We start from the raw sequence: 16,807 nt of genomic DNA on the forward strand, positions 1-16,807 counted from the left end.
TGATTTGTAGTTTGTTAGCTAGGTTTTTCTGTGAATGGCTTACTGCTAACTAAGCAGCTAGCTATTATACTAGCTGTCTAAAGCTAGGGCGTTGCTACTGCAACATACTGTTATTTACTGCTAACTGTTGATGTTATATAATTCACCCTTTTCCCTTTGACTCATGTGGACTCTGCATGTCCACAATGATGTTTGTGAATCCAGTTTCACTTGTTACTGTACTGATTCATTTTTACAATACCTTCAGTTTAACATTTGTTTATGATATCTCATCATTTTCTGATTTATAATCATTATCTTTGAATTTGTTGCCCAATACTGTTTTCATAGTTTCACAAAAAAAACAAAAACAAAACTCAAAGCCCAACTGCTGCCTTCAATCTTTATTGGGAGTTGGTTTAGATCTCTGCAGATTTGTGCACCTACATAGTACATGAACATAGTGAGGGCTGATGAATCATAGTGCTGACAATGTTAAGTAAATAATGACGATGTTGCAAGTAAATAATGTTTCACTGATAATGGATAAATGGATAAAGAAAAACGGTAGAGATAATGCTAAGAGACAGCTTTTTCCATTGTATATTATTTCAATGCAGTGATTAAGGATTCAGGTCAGAGATTCACAGCATGAATTTAAGTCTAAGTCAATAATGATTAAGAATTCCTCATGATAGAGAGATCAAAACCACTGAAAAATCAGCTTCTTTTTCTGTAGAGGAACTACTTTATATATTTGTTCAATTATTAGATAGCAGTTAAGAATTAATGATTAAATATTTTACATCATTTTCAATTGGCATATTATGTTTACATGATGCTATACGATGATCAAGTCATTTGGTCTGGACATTTATGAAGAAAAACAACATTGCAGAAGGTGCTTGTGCGTTTTCTTGCAATAATAAATGAGCTAACCCATGAGAGACATTTTCTCTAAACAGTCCATCACAGAGGCTCGATATAACTGTCAAGCCACAAACATACATTATATTAAACTAGTATTAACAAGCTATCAATCTCAAAGTGGGATACAAAGAGTATTGATTTGTTGCCAGTGAGGGAAAATAAAAGGATCAAAGCAGCTTTTCTATTTGGGGATGGTGTTTATTTTCAGTGAATGATAATAGACTGCTCATGGTTAAGTGTGAAATTTGACTGCAACAGCTGTGTCACCTATGAGAGGAGGTGTGAATTGGATTGCTCCTCATCATCTAGTCTGGCCTATACCGGCTGATACGACTGGCCGCCTCTGCTCTATGGCTAATATGATTGACTGCTCACTGTCTGTTGACTAATGTAATTGTCTGCAGCTATTTTGGTGGGGACATGATCAGTGTAATTGGCAGCGGTTCCTCCTTGGTCACGGTAGGATCAAGTCACCTCCTCGGCACAGACAGCCACAGCAGGCTCTTGGTGGAGCTGCCGAGTGGAGCAGCCAGATTGCCCGGCGACGGTAGGCCAGCCACACCAGCAGCAGTGTAACTGTGACAAGAGAGGAGCCGACCACCAGGCTGACGATGACCAGAACCAGGTCCAGCTCTGATGGGTCTGAAAATCAAACAGATGAATAATGTGTCATGAGGTTACAGTCATGATTTGATTGTGCACTAAAACACTGTTTTCCATCTGCCTTCACTGCATTCAAATGTTTTTGATAATGTAGACTAACTTTACATGACAAACCTGTGAAGAGCTGTATGGCACAAACACCATTTAGCGATATAGCTCTTTTCCTCAATTGCTATAGATAAATGGCATGGTCATCTTTCATTTCCTGTTCTGCAGCATCTCTCGTGCATGCTCTGCTATCTCAGATCGATTGTTTTTGTTTTAAGGCACAGCTAATAATTACCTATATCCTCCGGGAAGGTAGAATTCTGCACTTCTTTCAACATGGGACCAAAGGATATGCGATTCCTGAGATTGGTGACAATAGCCTCTGGACCCTCTAAGGGAAATGCACTCCTCTGCTGAAGGCACTGCTATAAAAAGACAAGGGAAATATGTAGCATGTGAGAATGAAAAATGATAGAGTGGCTAAGAGGTAATTAAGTTTTTGGAAGAAGGATGGTGTTCCTGTTTATTATCAAAGACAGTGGAGAACAATGCACAGAAACAGTAATTGAAATAAAACAGGTGCACCTCTCTGATAAATATGTCTAAAACCTGTTTTCCTTTGTGGTATTTTTTTTCTGGATAAAAGGGAAGGGGAAGATGCATGTATTTCAAACAGAGAGCTGGAAACAGGATTTTAGTTTGAGAGCAACACTATGTCTTTTAATCTAAGCAGCCCACTCTGAGCTTGCACAGTTCAAACATGGTAGTTGAGGTATAATGTATAGCTCTTATGTAAATGAAATGTTCCAGAAAAATATTAAGCATGACATCAAGTGCTAAGAAAGAAAACATTTTTTTCAAAGAAAGAGGGAAAAAGTGAACGCCATACTTAGACGCAGCTTGCAATCCTGTTTGAGTCATGCATTTTAGGCATCAGTAAGTCAAGTGCAAACACCTATCATGTATTTTAACTGACCCACTGCAAATAAAGATTGCTGGTCTTTAAGAAGCTTGCAATACTACAATAACAAACATGATGAGACTCTAGGAACATTACTGTTGAGAGCTGTTGAAGAACTCTACAAAGGCAGACATCAGAATGAGTCTCCAGAGTTTATCCTCTGCTTCACCTCCGCCCTCTAACACGTACTTGTCAGATGACTCACTTTTTCCCATTAAATCAAAAGCCTCATTCCCACAACAACAGGAGACAGCAGTTGGTATCAGAGCATCAGCATCCGTTGTTACTCTGCAAGTTTTATTCTGTAACTTTTCAAAGACCTTATCTGACCTTCAGAGTGCATAATGACATGATAAATATTTTAGACTATGTGTGTTTGGCTGTCAGCCTCACTTCAGTAGTCCTTTTTCAGTACATCTCACTCTTTCCACATTTAGAAAACACTTCTTATACCTATGGCAGGATATTTATTTATTTTTTATTTATTTATATCAGACTACACTCCCCCCACTCCCCTCTTTTCACTTCTGATCCAGGAAAATAATTTATCCTCTTGCTTGCAAACAATCCTTCCTCTCCTCTGTTTTTCATCACATATGGAGTCATTTACCTCTTCACCAGTTGCACACTCACCTTGCTCACCCTTCTTTCTCGAATCCCCAGCCCATTTACACCTGCCTGTTTGCTCCTCGTCTGTCTCTCTGTTTTCACAGTGTCACACCCCGCGTCACAAAATTTAAATCACTCTCAGCTGCTCATTCTCTCATCCACTCGCATTCATTACAGCCACTGCAGTCTTACCCTTTCACAGTCAGAGTGGTTTCTCAGGCAGACACTGAGATCACAGTGTAGGTACACTACTGAGTAATTAATCATTTGGAAGAGACTGATGGTGAAGCTGGCACTGGTTGACAGGGCACTGGGCAGCAGCGTGATCCCAGCTGGCTGTGCTGCTAACCTGAGGCACCAACACAAACACACAATAAAACCTTAGCAGTCATTTCATTTCCCCTCGAATGAAACTGTAAAATGCTTAGGGAAAATGTTAAAACTGAGAATATCCTGCAGGTAAAGTCTTCATACAGAGCTGCACTGATCAATAAACATGAAAGCAGAAAAAAACACAGACCAGCTTGCTATCAATATTTTAAATTGAATTGAGCTGAAAGCTTAAGAGAAAAGAAATCATGTTAGGTAAAGGTCAGCTTTCCCTTAGTATCATTACTCATGTTGCATAATGTTAATAATATATGTGTAACTTGAATTCAGCATTATAATTTATTTAAATCGATAGACCTGAAAGGGGGCTCGAGCCCCTGCCCATTTGGCCTCCGAGAGAGAAAATGTCTCTTTTGTGGGGTGTTTTTTTTTTTTTTTAATAAATAAATTCCTGTTATTCCTGCTACTTCCAGCGTTTCTGAGTGTAGCTGACAGATAATTTATATTAGATGGCCTATATGTTAGTTTTAATAGTTTACCATAAGGTAAAGTGATTGTAGTTGACAGAACTCAGTAGTAGTTATAAATTTGTGAAAAGGGTTTGCATCTTTATCCCCCACAAGCTACAAAATAACAACAATATGATACATTTAAGAAATACAACAAAATTAAGCACATTTGCCTCCTTTCTGTAACAAGCAGCCAATGAGGTGCATTCAATGTTAACTAAGTTAATCTGAGTTTCTAGTGTCAAATTGATCTGCATTAACTATACTCAGCAGTGATGTTGCCATTGTGTTTGTGTTGTTAATGTCAGACATTAAAGTAACACCTAGTGTATGATTACATGTACAGTGAGCATATATATTTCCTTTCTTTGTATTTTATGTGTTATCTTTGTTCAACAGGTGAATATCTGAATAAAGACAGTGGATCTACCTATATTTACATGAATGTTGAATGTTAAATGTTTACTAAATGTCATTATATATTTAGGAAAATGGTTAAATTCAAGCACTCTTTTCAGTATTTTTGGAGGGAGGGAGCGAGGGAAGAGATGAAGGAATGTTAACTGTTAAAATCTTTTATAAACTAGTGTCTAATACACCTGATCTAAAGCTAATGTGTTGCTTTTTAGAATTGTGGCTTAAATGCATGATGTCTTCCAAGTCTCAGTATTATGATATGATATGTGAATTATATTAAACTAATTTGTTGGTACATAGTAATGGTATCTTAGCCATATAATATCAGCATCTTCTTATTGCCCATATTTACTGAAGCAGTTATGCCCTCTATGGAGAGGTGGTAAGAGACGAATATAGAGGCGAGAGAGGCAGCCATGCAGCCAGAGAAAGTATATCCTTGTCAGCAGTTTTAAGCCGAGCTTCTGCAAGTGAGGATGTCAGTCAGAGGGCTATAGTAGGTAAGAGTTGGGCTGGTTAACATGTGAGGAGAATTTACTGAAATATACTTCATTTCTTTGCATGTATCATCAATTAACTGTCATGTAGCAGCGTTTGAACCAACCTCAGTCATGGGTTTGTTTTAAATACATATATTTTGATATCAATATCGCAAAAGTAGTCATTCTGAGCATATGTTTATTTATTTGCAAAAATCACCTTTTATGAATTTGGGCCCCTGCCCCTCTAACATCCTCTGCACAGTTTTGATTAACAAGTAGTGATTTGCTATAAATGTGCATTTATGACCACTAGCCTCCGCTTCAAAACAATGCAAGCATGACGATAGAGAAACAAGCCTATCTGTCTGTAGAGTTGTCTTTAGTGTTTGACAAACATTAGCAAAATAACTGATGACAAAACACATTAAGAACTGCATTGATTGCACAGACGGGGGCATCCTCATTAGACAAACTACTTCAGAAAACACCAGAGAACACCAGTGGCAGCTAACGATTGTGCGGTAATTATTAAAAAGTCCACTGAAAGCGCTGCATTTTCCATATATGTCACACAGATGTTTATGGGTTTAATGAATGAACAAATTAATGAATTATCATTATTTACATTGTCCTTTTTACAGCAGAGCCATCTCTAAGACACATTGCAAACACACACTAAAACAGGCAATGTTGTCTATTTAACAGGCATGTGTCATATGAGGAAAAAGTAGGCTGTGCCTCAGCCTCACACTCAGGATGATAGTGAAGATGAAAATGAAGACATAGATGACTAGAAGAGTTGATTCAGTAGATTCACATGATGTGAGCAAAGTGATTCACATGTTTAGTTATTTTAGAGTTATTTTTGGCATAGGTTTATTTTATAAATAATTTAAAACCAATACATAGCCTAGATGAGACATGGGATTAAAAACATGCTCACCCTTCAAATAACCTTGTGTATTTTTGTTGAATAAGAGTGCATTTATATTTCTAATAAAAGAATACATTAACCATCTTTGTGGCATGCCTTGATAAACCTTACAGTGAAAGTGTCAATAAATAAATAAAAATTAATAAATAAGGTCAAATGATTCTTAACTACAAAAGTTCTGATCAGTCAGGAATATGCTGGTTTTAAACAGCTAGTTACAGACTGTGTGGGCTAGAAGCCTATTTCTCCTTTACAATAATTCATTACATGTTTACAATCGGTAGGCAAACTCATTAAAATATGCAATAATTAAGATCAGTTCATATGATGGAGTAGTGGCTACTCCATATCTTTGTGGAAAGCCCTGCTATTCACATTTGACATATTTTAGAATTTGTTTATTCATTCATACCGCTCCCTCTCTAACTCTGCAGGAGTACGTTGAATTTCTACCCATCTGAGTGAAGCTGGTTCACAGTGATAACACCATCAACCTACAGCAGTCCTCTGTTTACTGAGCAGATAATATTCTGCGTTTAAAAATGTACCTGCAACTCCAAGCATTGATATGAATTATGCCCACAATGTTTTTCTCATAAACATGTTTGTAAGGCATTACAGTCCAGCAAGGTTGTATTAAGGCTGTTACAAAGGTTGAAGACCTGCATTATTCATGGATGTGTTTTTATATGTTTATAAAAAACAAAAGTCAGGATTTTATCATTTTCTTTGAAAACCTCAGTGCAAGGTCTACCATATGATGCAGCATATGAAAGAAAAATATTGCAAAACCCCTGTATTTGCTGACTCTGCTCATCTTCATTCAGCTTTTTTACTACTGAAAAATACATTTTCTAGGCTGCCTTTTTACCTTGAAATGAAAACACATCATAAAAGACTAAAATCTTTTCCCAGTCACCTACAATATGTGTGGACCCATGAGTATTCCAGACTTTCCTTTGTACCTGGAGAAGAGGCAGCAAGTAGAGCTGGTGAGGTTGGGCTGGATGGTGGGGGACAGACAACAGGAGGTGACCTCAAGGTTTATCTGACTGTTGTTTGTCTTCAGGTTGATAACCACTCTGAGATTCCCCAGGGCAGGCACGGCATCGCCAGGCTCGACACCTCTCTCCAGGTTCAGACTCATCTCTGCGGTGTAGTTCCCACTGCCACACAGGTCTTCTGAAACTTCTGTTACTCTGGTAATAGATTCATATTATTGCAGTTTGCCAGAAAAAAAACAAGATATGTCTCAGTGAAACTTTACTGAAATGACTCACAATTATTTTCATTATCATTGATTCATTTTGTCAATGAATTGATTAAATGTTTTGTCCATAAAATGTCAAAATAGTGAAAAATGCAGATCACAATGTGTGTAAAGCTTAAGATGAGATCATATAATGTCCTGTTTTTTCTGACCAACTCTCCAAACCTGAAATCTTACTATCACATAAGATGTAGAAAAGCAGCATATCATCACAATTTAGAGGGTGAAACTAGTGACTGCCATTTTTACTTACTAGTACAACACTACAAAGGAGCATTCCAGTGGTTTAACATGTTGTACGCCACAAGCTACATAACAAATTACACGCTTTCCTTTAATGCTGACTATGGCCCAAAATAGATGGGTTTTAAAAGTTTTAGATTGATGTCATACCTTCCTGGCATTCATTTCTTTTCAATCATTTTGCTGCACTATGAAAATCGACTTCAGAGAACTGAAACTTGCCTGAGACAGGTAATCCATCACAGCGAACAATTTGACTGTCTGTATCTTTTATCAAAGTTGAGCAGCTACTGTTCTGAAAACTGTCCTCAAACTCCCCATTGGTGAATTTAAGGATGCTCTTATATCTGACAATTCAGATTTGGCTGCCAAACAGCATCGTCTTCAATGCAAACAAGACTCTATATGATGTACAGCCATGCTAGTGGCTCTGTAAGGCTGCAGGCCTACTTATTATTTAGGCACAGCAGTGTTCTGAGCTAAATGCTAAGGTAATGCTAATATGCTCACAATATCAATGCTGACATGCTGATGTTTAGCAGGTGTAATGTTTAGCATGTTCACCATCTTAGTTTAGTGTATTATGCTGCTAATTAGGATCACACTATAAACATTATAGCTGAGACTGATGTGAATGTCTTTAGTTTTGCATGTGATTGGTCATAAACCAACACTGGATAAAATTATAAATGTGACCTGCTCATAACTGTATTACTATGTGACTATATTAATATAGGAAAAAGTAAACATGACAAAATGTTGTGCTGTGATTACCTGCCCAATAGCATAGTGTAACTCATGCAAAACCACCAGTAATGGTTCTTTAATGGTAATGTGTAATTAATTGGATACAAGGTAAGATTACCCAGAGAGATATAGATGAGATGAGGCCCTTCTCCTGTGTTGCAGTCTCAGTAGCTCTGATTCAGACTTCTGCTCCAGCAGTAATAGCCTGTGCCCAGACTCTTGAACTGCCATCTCTCCTTTAACCATATTACGAGCTGACCTGTTGGCATTTTGTGCCTCAAATATCTCAGCTTTGGCTGTTCCTCTATTTAATTGCGTTTTTGTATTTTTTTCAGTGAACAGTGTGTGCTCAGTAGTCTTTTCAGTGGTCTGTACAGTAGTTGCTTCAGGTTCAGATAAAGTGACCTCTGTTGCAATAGCCTCCTGAGTGTCAGAGGTCTCTCTGTGAGAGTTTCTTTGTGTTTTTTTCTCTACAAACTGAGCCTGCTCAGGTGTCCCACGTCTCGCCAAATGATCTGTTTCAACACGTAATCTCTGTGTTTTTGTTGAGGGTCCATTTGTCATACTCTTGGCTTTTTTTGTCATAGTCTCATCAACAGTGACATGATCAGATTTAGTGGTGACTGGTGAAAGGGCTGTGCTGTCGAGGTTGGTGGCCTGTGGTGAAGTATTTCCAGGTACAGGACAGTCAGTGCCACAGTTGCCATTCTCTGGTTTTGTGTCAGGAGTCTGCACTGCATTAAAATGATCTCCCCCACTATCAGCCTTTGTTTTATACATTCTCTCTCGAGTGGTATGATCAATCTCACCTGCTCCAATTGTTGTGTTAGTGGTCCCACCTGATGTAGCACAGCCAATTGTCTTACAGCTGGTTTTATTAATAATCTCTGGAGGCAAGATCCCTGTAGGTGGTACAGAATCAGTCACAGCTCCAAGTATCACTTGACTTATTGAGGTCTTTTCAGGTAATGTATGCTTCTTATGTTTGTCTGCACTGTCCAGTGTATGTGCTGCAAAAGTCTTTTTAGACAGAGCATAATAAGCTTCAAAAGCACTCTTTGTTGTCAGAGCTGTTTTGATGTATTTAAATGATGAGCATCCAACTCTTTTAACCACAGTAGGTGTTGTTTCATGTGCCCCTCCAGCTATGTGGGTAGCCTTTAACACAGATGCTTGAATGCCCAGCTCTGAGTCACTGATAGGACGAATTATTGCAATCATGCCAGGTGGGGCATGCTGGCTTTGTTCGATAACTTGTCCAGACATTTCATGCTCAGGCTGCTCCACACTCTGTGTTTCTGTTGTGTTTTTTCTTTTCACAGCAGGGGTGAGCTTGCCAATAGTGGGAGCTGAGGGAGGCTCTCTCAGTGACAAAGCCTCAGTATGACTATTGGAGTGTACCATATGCTCAGCATGTGCAGCCTGAGATGACTTTTCAATAACAGCTTGCACATTCTCACTAGTGGTCACTGCTGATTCATGAGCTTCTGTGGACACTCTAAGACCGCTTATGCTAGCAGTTGGTGCCAAAGACACATAATCATTGGTTCTAGTAGTGGTCATCTGGAATTGAGAGGTAATATTCAATATCCGGTCAGAAATCTGCTGTGTGGATATATTGGGGACCTTAAGGTCAATTCCAACAGGCAGAGTGCTGACAGAGCCATGTGGTGTGGAGGGATCATGTTGCTTTTCAGGTGCTTTTGCTGCATGATGCTCCATATCATAAATAGTATTGTTAGTCACATCATTAGTCTGTATTTTGGGTATTTCAGGCTGACTGTCTGACTCAACAAATACTGTGGTGCCAGCTTGATCATTTGCATCAAGCACAGGTGTAGCAAAATCATTTGTAACAGGCGCAACATGCTCATTTGATGCCTGCACAATCTTGTGGGTGGTCTCAAATGCAAATGTGATAGTATTTGTTTCTTTATCACCTTCTAACTGGGACAGATGATGAATATTTTGGAGGGTTGTTTTCACTGCACTGTTGGACGGGTCACTGTGGTTATTCTTGTTAGTGTTTTTTACCGCTGGTTTCTCAGTCTGTATTAAAGACAAAGAGTTGAATTCATCAGCGTTATTAGCATGGTATTTACTCCTCCCAATTGTTTGTGCTATAAAAGAGGAACTGTTGTTCTCATCACTGTTCTCTGCCATTTGCTTTGTGATTGCATCTGAATGTTTCACCGCAAAGGTCACCATAGTTTGCACACTTTCATTCTCCTCAATTTGATTTGTCTCATCAGCAGTCCCTAACAAGGACTCAGCATGGGCACGTCCACTATTTGCATATACAGCGTTGGAGTTTGCCCTCAATATTTCTTTTTCTGAGGTTGATCTTGTTAGCCTCGTCGGGCTATAGGTGCCAGGTAAACTGTCACCTCCAAACAGCATGAGATTTAGCAGTGGTGACATGCTGCTGAGAGGAAATTGATTGTTTTTTGCTTTAGGGCTCATTGATGCCATTAGGGTCTGTACAGATCTCTGCTCGTTATCAGCAGCAGGAGCATGCAAAACATCTGAACAGGCTGTCTTCTCTGACAATTTAAATGAGCACGGCTGGCCTGAAGTCATGTCAAAAGAGGAGGAGGACTGACTTATCTCAGGGGCAGACTGCCCTTGGTGAGGCTGTTGCTGGCCATTGGACATGTGGGCCTCAGATGACAAGGCTGCTGCTGTGGGTGGCCTGGTAGATGAGTCATTATACATCCGCTGGGACAGATTCACTGAAGTAGATATATTTACTTCTTCATTCATGTTTGAGGTTAAATGGTCCTTGACACCGGATTCAAATACATGTGCTGGTATAATGTGTTCCACTCGCTCGCCCTCATTCGTGGTCCGTAAAAGTGAATTTGGCTCCGAAACTGGAGTACTAAATTTATGCCTGTGATCTGAGATGCTGTAAATAATTGATACATTGAGAGTAGAACTATTTACTGTAAAGTGGGGCTTAGCACTCGGCAACCCGCTTGTGATTGCCAATCGTGGGGTGGTGAGTGACAACATATTACTAATACTCTTTAGTTCAGAGTGAGCTGATTTAGTTTCACTCTGATGTGCAGCAATTGGCTTCAAGGTTCCGTGAAATTTTGAAGTGCTAACTTTAAATGGCTTTGGGTCCGTTTTCGGAATGACAGTCACAGAAGATGTAGCCTCAACAACTTTGTTCCGAGTACTTTCTTTAGTAAGTGAAGCCGTTGCCTCACGCGTTGTAAGCATGGCCCTGTGGCTTGACGAATGAGGTTTAATTTGTGTGTGTGACTCTTTAAGAAGAGATGTCATTCTTGACACTTCCGGGCTCTCAGATCCCAGAGTTGAGTGTTGTAGTCTGTGATTGCTTGTCACTTTGTAGGGAAATGGCATATATTTCATTTCCACTATTTCTGCTTTTTTTTCATCCAGATGAATGCCACTGTGCTCAGTGGCTCCCAACTGTTTAATCAAACTGTGGCCGGAGGACAGGTTTGTAACAGTGTGCCCTTCATCTCTGTTACGTTCTTTAGAATTAGTAGTATATCCAAAGGGAACATATGTCGTTTGTTTAATGTCTTCCTTGTTCACTGTAACTTTTCTTCCAGCCTCTTCTCCCTCCTCTGTCAAAGACACTCTCTGCTTTTCAGCTATAGACTCCTCAGCCTTGGTTATGTTTTCTCCATCTCTGCTGGTATTCTCTGTATTTGTTTCAGTCATACCATTTCTTTTAGCTTTTTCTTTGTCCATTATTTCCACTTGTCTTAGATCTTCGTCTTTTCGACCTCCATCTTCCTCTCTACTTGTCTTGGCCTCGTGTTGTTTCATTTTGTCCTCCTCTCTGCCTGCATTTTGATTTATCGCTATCACAGTAGTAATTATCTTTTCTTGTTTACTGCTTTCAGTCTTATCTGATCTAAGTAATTCCTCTCCTCTGTTCCCCAACTTTTCATCATTCCTTGTCTCCTGTTTTTGTTGCAACTTTTGTATGTCTTTAATTTCTTTGTCCTCATATTTGGCGACTACAGTCACCATCTGCTCATTTCTATCTCCCAGCTTCAGATTGTGTACTATTAGTGACTCGCTGATTAAATCCCTGTTATATTTTACAAAAGACTGGGGTGTTGGTGCCACACGGTTATCATTTCCAACATCAAAAGTGATTTTTGATTGACTCCCTAAAAGTCTGCTCATTGTCAGACTCTCAGAGAATGACTTTGTTGATCGCGTTGTCAACATGGAAACATAATCATCAAAGTCCTGTCTTGATTCTGAGAGAAACAACTTCCCAGGCACAACGACTTTTTTCATTGTGAAGGTTGGAGTAGGTGTTTTTTCCATAACTGGTATGTTCACCGTTCCTGAGGGATGAACAGAAGCCTGTTTAATCATGCTGTTTCCAGTGCTAGGCGTATGAGGATCTTGCTTATCTGTCAGTTGTCTCACTGTGGTTATAGTTGCAAATTTGATGGAAGAATCCCCAGGTAACAAAGTCAATATGGGCTCTTTCTTGTGAGAGCTTGGTTTAACAGGCATTTCGCCACTAAATACAGAGTTCAAAGAATCTGCTCTTCCTGTCAGAGAGAGAGATTCAGGATTTTCGACTGCAGAAGTGTTTGGCTTACTAAGTCTGAAGGGTGTAATTACACTATGGGCTTCAATCAAACTCATTCTTGTAGTTGGATGTGATGCAGTGCTGTGATCACTACCTTCTGGAAGAACACTTTTCTGACTGTTTTGGGGAGCTTTAGAGATGCCAAGCGTATTTCTTACAGTGGGACGGTTTGAAGCATCGTTGTTATTCTTACTGAAATAGATTAGTTTTGACTGTGTGTCCCTGATGCTCACCTCTTTACCGAACATCTCTTGATCTCCATTTTTTACTGATTTCCTTACAGTATAAAGTGACTTTGATGAGCGATAAAGCGCCGTGGTTGTTGAGATCGGTCTCTCTGCAACAAAGGTTTCACTAGGATAGGTGTGCCCTGATTGTTTCTTGGTGTCTTTTTGTGATTCTGACGATATCTCAGAATGAGGTCGTGTGTCAAACTCAGCTGTTCCTGTATCTGAGAAAAAAGATCTGATATGGGAATTAATCAAAGTGCTTTGACTATGATTTACAGTTTTACTGAAGGATGAAGGAGGAAATGTCTGATGGTGAACCATTTTTTCCGTCACACTAACACTGGACCGCATGGTAATGTTTTGGTGACTTTTGTCTTTGCTCAGTATTTTTTCTTGTTGTCCAATTGACTGTTGCTGTAAACTCTGTAATGAGGTTGGAAATTGATTGAAATCTAAAGGAAGACTGTCTCTACTAAGAGGGTCTGAGGAGCCATCAGGTGACAGTGGAGGCAGAGCCACAGGTTTCTCAGTGGACACCTCTCTTCGATCTTTCCGGCAGGTCAAACACAAGTTTGTCATGATGTTTCCTCTTACTGAATCTTCTGCTGTATTGTTTTGGAAGATGGATGGCAAAGTACTGAACAGATACTCATTTCTTCCAAGGTTTGAAATCCCCTTTTCATCCTTGCCTTGAGATTGTTTTTCATCATTGTCATTACGCTGTACAGCCAGGTTATCAATTACATGAGGGTGAGGTGTGGGTAGGACAGGAACTCCCAGCCCTCCGTCAGCAGATGTGAGTGTAATAGAGTCGGTGTTTCTCTGATTCCTGTTATCAAGCAGAGTGTGAAGCCAAAGAGAGGCTTTCACTGCATCTGCGGACAAATGGACCCCTGGCTCGGACGTGCCATTCACCATTGATTCAAATGCAGCTTGTGTAGAAGAGAAAACAATCTTCTCATAATTAGAGATCAAGGGGATTTCTGATCCAGTGTGAATCATCATAACTGATGGATTGTCTCTCATTGATGTGAGAGAGTTTTGCCCAGTTCTGGAAACAAAACGTTCTTTGCTCGGTGAAATTACAGCCAATGCCTTTGTGATATTTGTTCCCTCATAAGGTGGCACTGGTCTTGTGTCAGACAAGATTGCCCCTGGAAACTTGGCAGTCACTGCCAATGCAGTGTGTCGAAATGTATTCTCTTTAGGTATTGCTTCTGTGCCATGGCCAATTGTGTTTTCCTTTTTCAAAAGCCAATCTTTTGTGACAGTTGTGCCTTTTATTTGTTCTGTGTGGTAACCTTGGAAATCTTCTTTATTGGCCCTGACTGCAAACAAAAAAACAAAACATGTCACTCAAATTTCCTCCTGGAAGGCGTCTTTCCTAAAAGTATCAGAGTAAAGATAAATTGAGAATAACTAAGACTGTAAATCCATACTGTACCGTCAAATGCACCGTACCACATTTGAGGAGTTCATTATAGTTTTGCATTATTTTTGACATTAACACATTAGTCACAGTAATTTAAAATGGTTGTGCCAGTGCTATTTGTTAGGTTGCAAGATCCAAATGTTGCAAAATATTTTCAGTTTATTGTGTCCGGCAATAATTATGTTGATACACTGTATGTTGTAGGTAACAGAGGGGCTGATATGTGAATTATGCCAAATAAATATATCAGGATATCCACTGATATTCAACACATATGCAACTTGTGCATCACTGGTGGCCCAGAAACTACAGATAGAATTGAGCTTTTAGGTACAATAAATGTATTGTGCATTGTCCTAGTTAACCTGTTAAATAACACTGTCCGATCCATGGGTACAGCATCACTTATACAGGACCATTTATACTAATTCTGACTTTTTGGTTGTACAGTTTAAAAAGTTGCCTTTCAAGGGAGACCACAGTTATGAACAGTAACCTTTTTTTATTTTGAGTACATTATTTTCAGGCTGGTGCACAAAAACAGGAGTGCCTGGCAAGAGGTTAAAATAAATTACATAAAACAATGATTTAGTAATAAACCAGTAAAAGAGGAGAAGCTAATGTAAACAATATGGGTTTAAAAAAAAAAATTCTTTAACTTCATGTAAATAGCAGCAGTGATTTTGCAAATGTTTTATATGATAGAAATGTATTTGACGTTTGTCTAATGCCAAGAAAACTGTTTTTTACAATACAACCTCCACAGTCAGATGGAGATTATTAAATTACCTTAAATAATTTGAAATCTGTTGTGGCAGGCACAAAGCTGGGAAAAAAAGTTAATCTGTCACTCTGAGAATGATGTTGACACCGCTTGGTGTGTGATTGATGGCTAAGTTAAATGCTTTTACCCTTTTTTGTAGAACTAATATTATTAACATTCTCTAATTAAATGAACTTGTGTAGATAAAATGATCAAAGACAAAGTATGAGGTGAAACATGGAAATCATATTACCACTGCTGACTGTCTATCTATCTATCTATCTATCCATCTATCTATCCATCTATCTATCTAAATCAAACATTTAACAGCAGCAGAAACATAATGGGATTGTACTGTGACGAAAAAATAAACACACACACACACAAAAAAGATTACATACCTGTGAGCAGGAAAAGTGTGAAACAGCAAAGCCTTCTCATTTCTGCTCAGTCCTGTTTACAATTACACAAGTCCCAGTGAATAAATGTTCTTATTACTGTTTCATCCAACTGAGCAGAAGGTATCGGTTGTTTGCAGACATACACAGATGGTATCATCCCTTACAGAGAGCTTTTGTACTCCACAGTTCATTTGTACATGGATTCGATTTCTCAGTAACCCTTTCTTTCACACTCACTGTCGCTGCTACATACCAACAAGTGTAACAGACTTAAAAAATAGCACAATATTAATGGAACCAAATAGATATTACTAAAGTACTGTACTGCTGCTTACACACTATCATAATCTAATGATGTCATATATAATAATATATCGGTCAGAGGGACCAAACAAGTACTTTTACTGAAATACTTAAAGTACACTTTGCTGCTATTACTTATGTATTTGTACATAATTAGGACTTTTAGATTTAATGGAGTATTTTTACATTGCTGTATTGGTATTTCATCTGAATAATAATGATAATCTGAATACTTCTTCCACCACTGTCCAAATGTAAGCATTTATGGTATTACTCATTATTTTAATAAGCTGAATAGATAGAAATTGACACAGTTTGATGGCAACCATACTGTTATAATATCTAAAGAATTGGGGCAACACTTTTAAGAACATGTTCACGTTATCAATTCCCAGAACAGTTTTGAGGGAACTGAAACTCAACATGCTGATTGTCATGCACGAGTGAGCACTTACATGAAATGCCTTTCTCTCTCATTTGTGCCAGTATGATCAGAACTAAGATAACACCTTGTAAAAGAAAATCTAAACTCAGTGGAGTTTAGTATTGCACCTCTATAAAGTCGAGGAACTTGCAAGTGACAGATTTTTCTTTTTATGGTCAAAATCAAAGCAGCAGAGGTATCTTTTATAGATCCCCTGTGACTAGTAAATGCCCAAGTCTTTTAAACTCCCAGTTTATAATTTTGTCTTCCTGTTAAAAAATTGAAGTCCCCAGGGTGAGATAACCCTGAAATAATCAAAACTTTGGAAAGCTCCCTTCAGAGCCACAGAACACATTATGCCACTATTTTCACAGGCTGAGTAGTACTCTTTATGACCTTCATGTATAAATTTGGTGGAGAGCCCTTGGTAGAGTTGATTTATTTTCGTTCAAGGTAAGGTTAATCTCTAAGCCATCATCAGATATTAAGTCACAGCTCTAATTACTTGGTTATTTACTACCATATGTTTACATTATAAGTATGCTGTTCTTTGGTTAACTGAAAAAAGTTGCTACAATTTCTGATCAGTAAACAAGCA

General features: G+C 38.7%; 1 protein-coding gene across 1 annotated transcript; it reads right to left on the minus strand.

The window, feature by feature from the left end:
• Positions 1-376: 376 nt before the first annotated feature.
• On the minus strand, positions 377-13,776 carry LOC137186079 (serine-rich adhesin for platelets). Its single transcript, XM_067594722.1, has 4 exons — positions 8,181-13,776; positions 6,768-7,001; positions 1,856-3,479; positions 377-1,551 (listed from the first exon to the last, which is right to left on the minus strand). The coding sequence occupies exons 1-3, from the start codon at positions 13,463-13,465 to the stop codon at positions 3,302-3,304; spliced, it is 5,697 nt and encodes a 1,898-aa protein (XP_067450823.1). The 5' UTR covers positions 13,466-13,776; the 3' UTR covers positions 377-1,551; positions 1,856-3,301.
• Positions 13,777-16,807: the final 3,031 nt, after the last annotated feature.

This window comes from Thunnus thynnus, chromosome 7, assembly GCF_963924715.1.
Source record: "Thunnus thynnus chromosome 7, fThuThy2.1, whole genome shotgun sequence".
Taxonomy (NCBI): domain Eukaryota; kingdom Metazoa; phylum Chordata; class Actinopteri; order Scombriformes; family Scombridae; genus Thunnus; species Thunnus thynnus.

Coding starts and splice junctions, on each gene's coding strand:
- LOC137186079 (XM_067594722.1), bottom strand. CDS start 13,465: ATGACAAACTTGTGTTTGACCTGCCGGAAAGATCGAAGAGAGGTGTCC. Junction 7,002..8,180: donor TCTCATCTATATCTCTCTGG/GTAATCTTACCT, acceptor ATCTATTACCAG/AGTAACAGAAGTTTCAGAAG. Junction 3,480..6,767: donor ACTTGCTGCCTCTTCTCCAG/GTACAAAGGAAA, acceptor TTGGTGCCTCAG/GTTAGCAGCACAGCCAGCTG.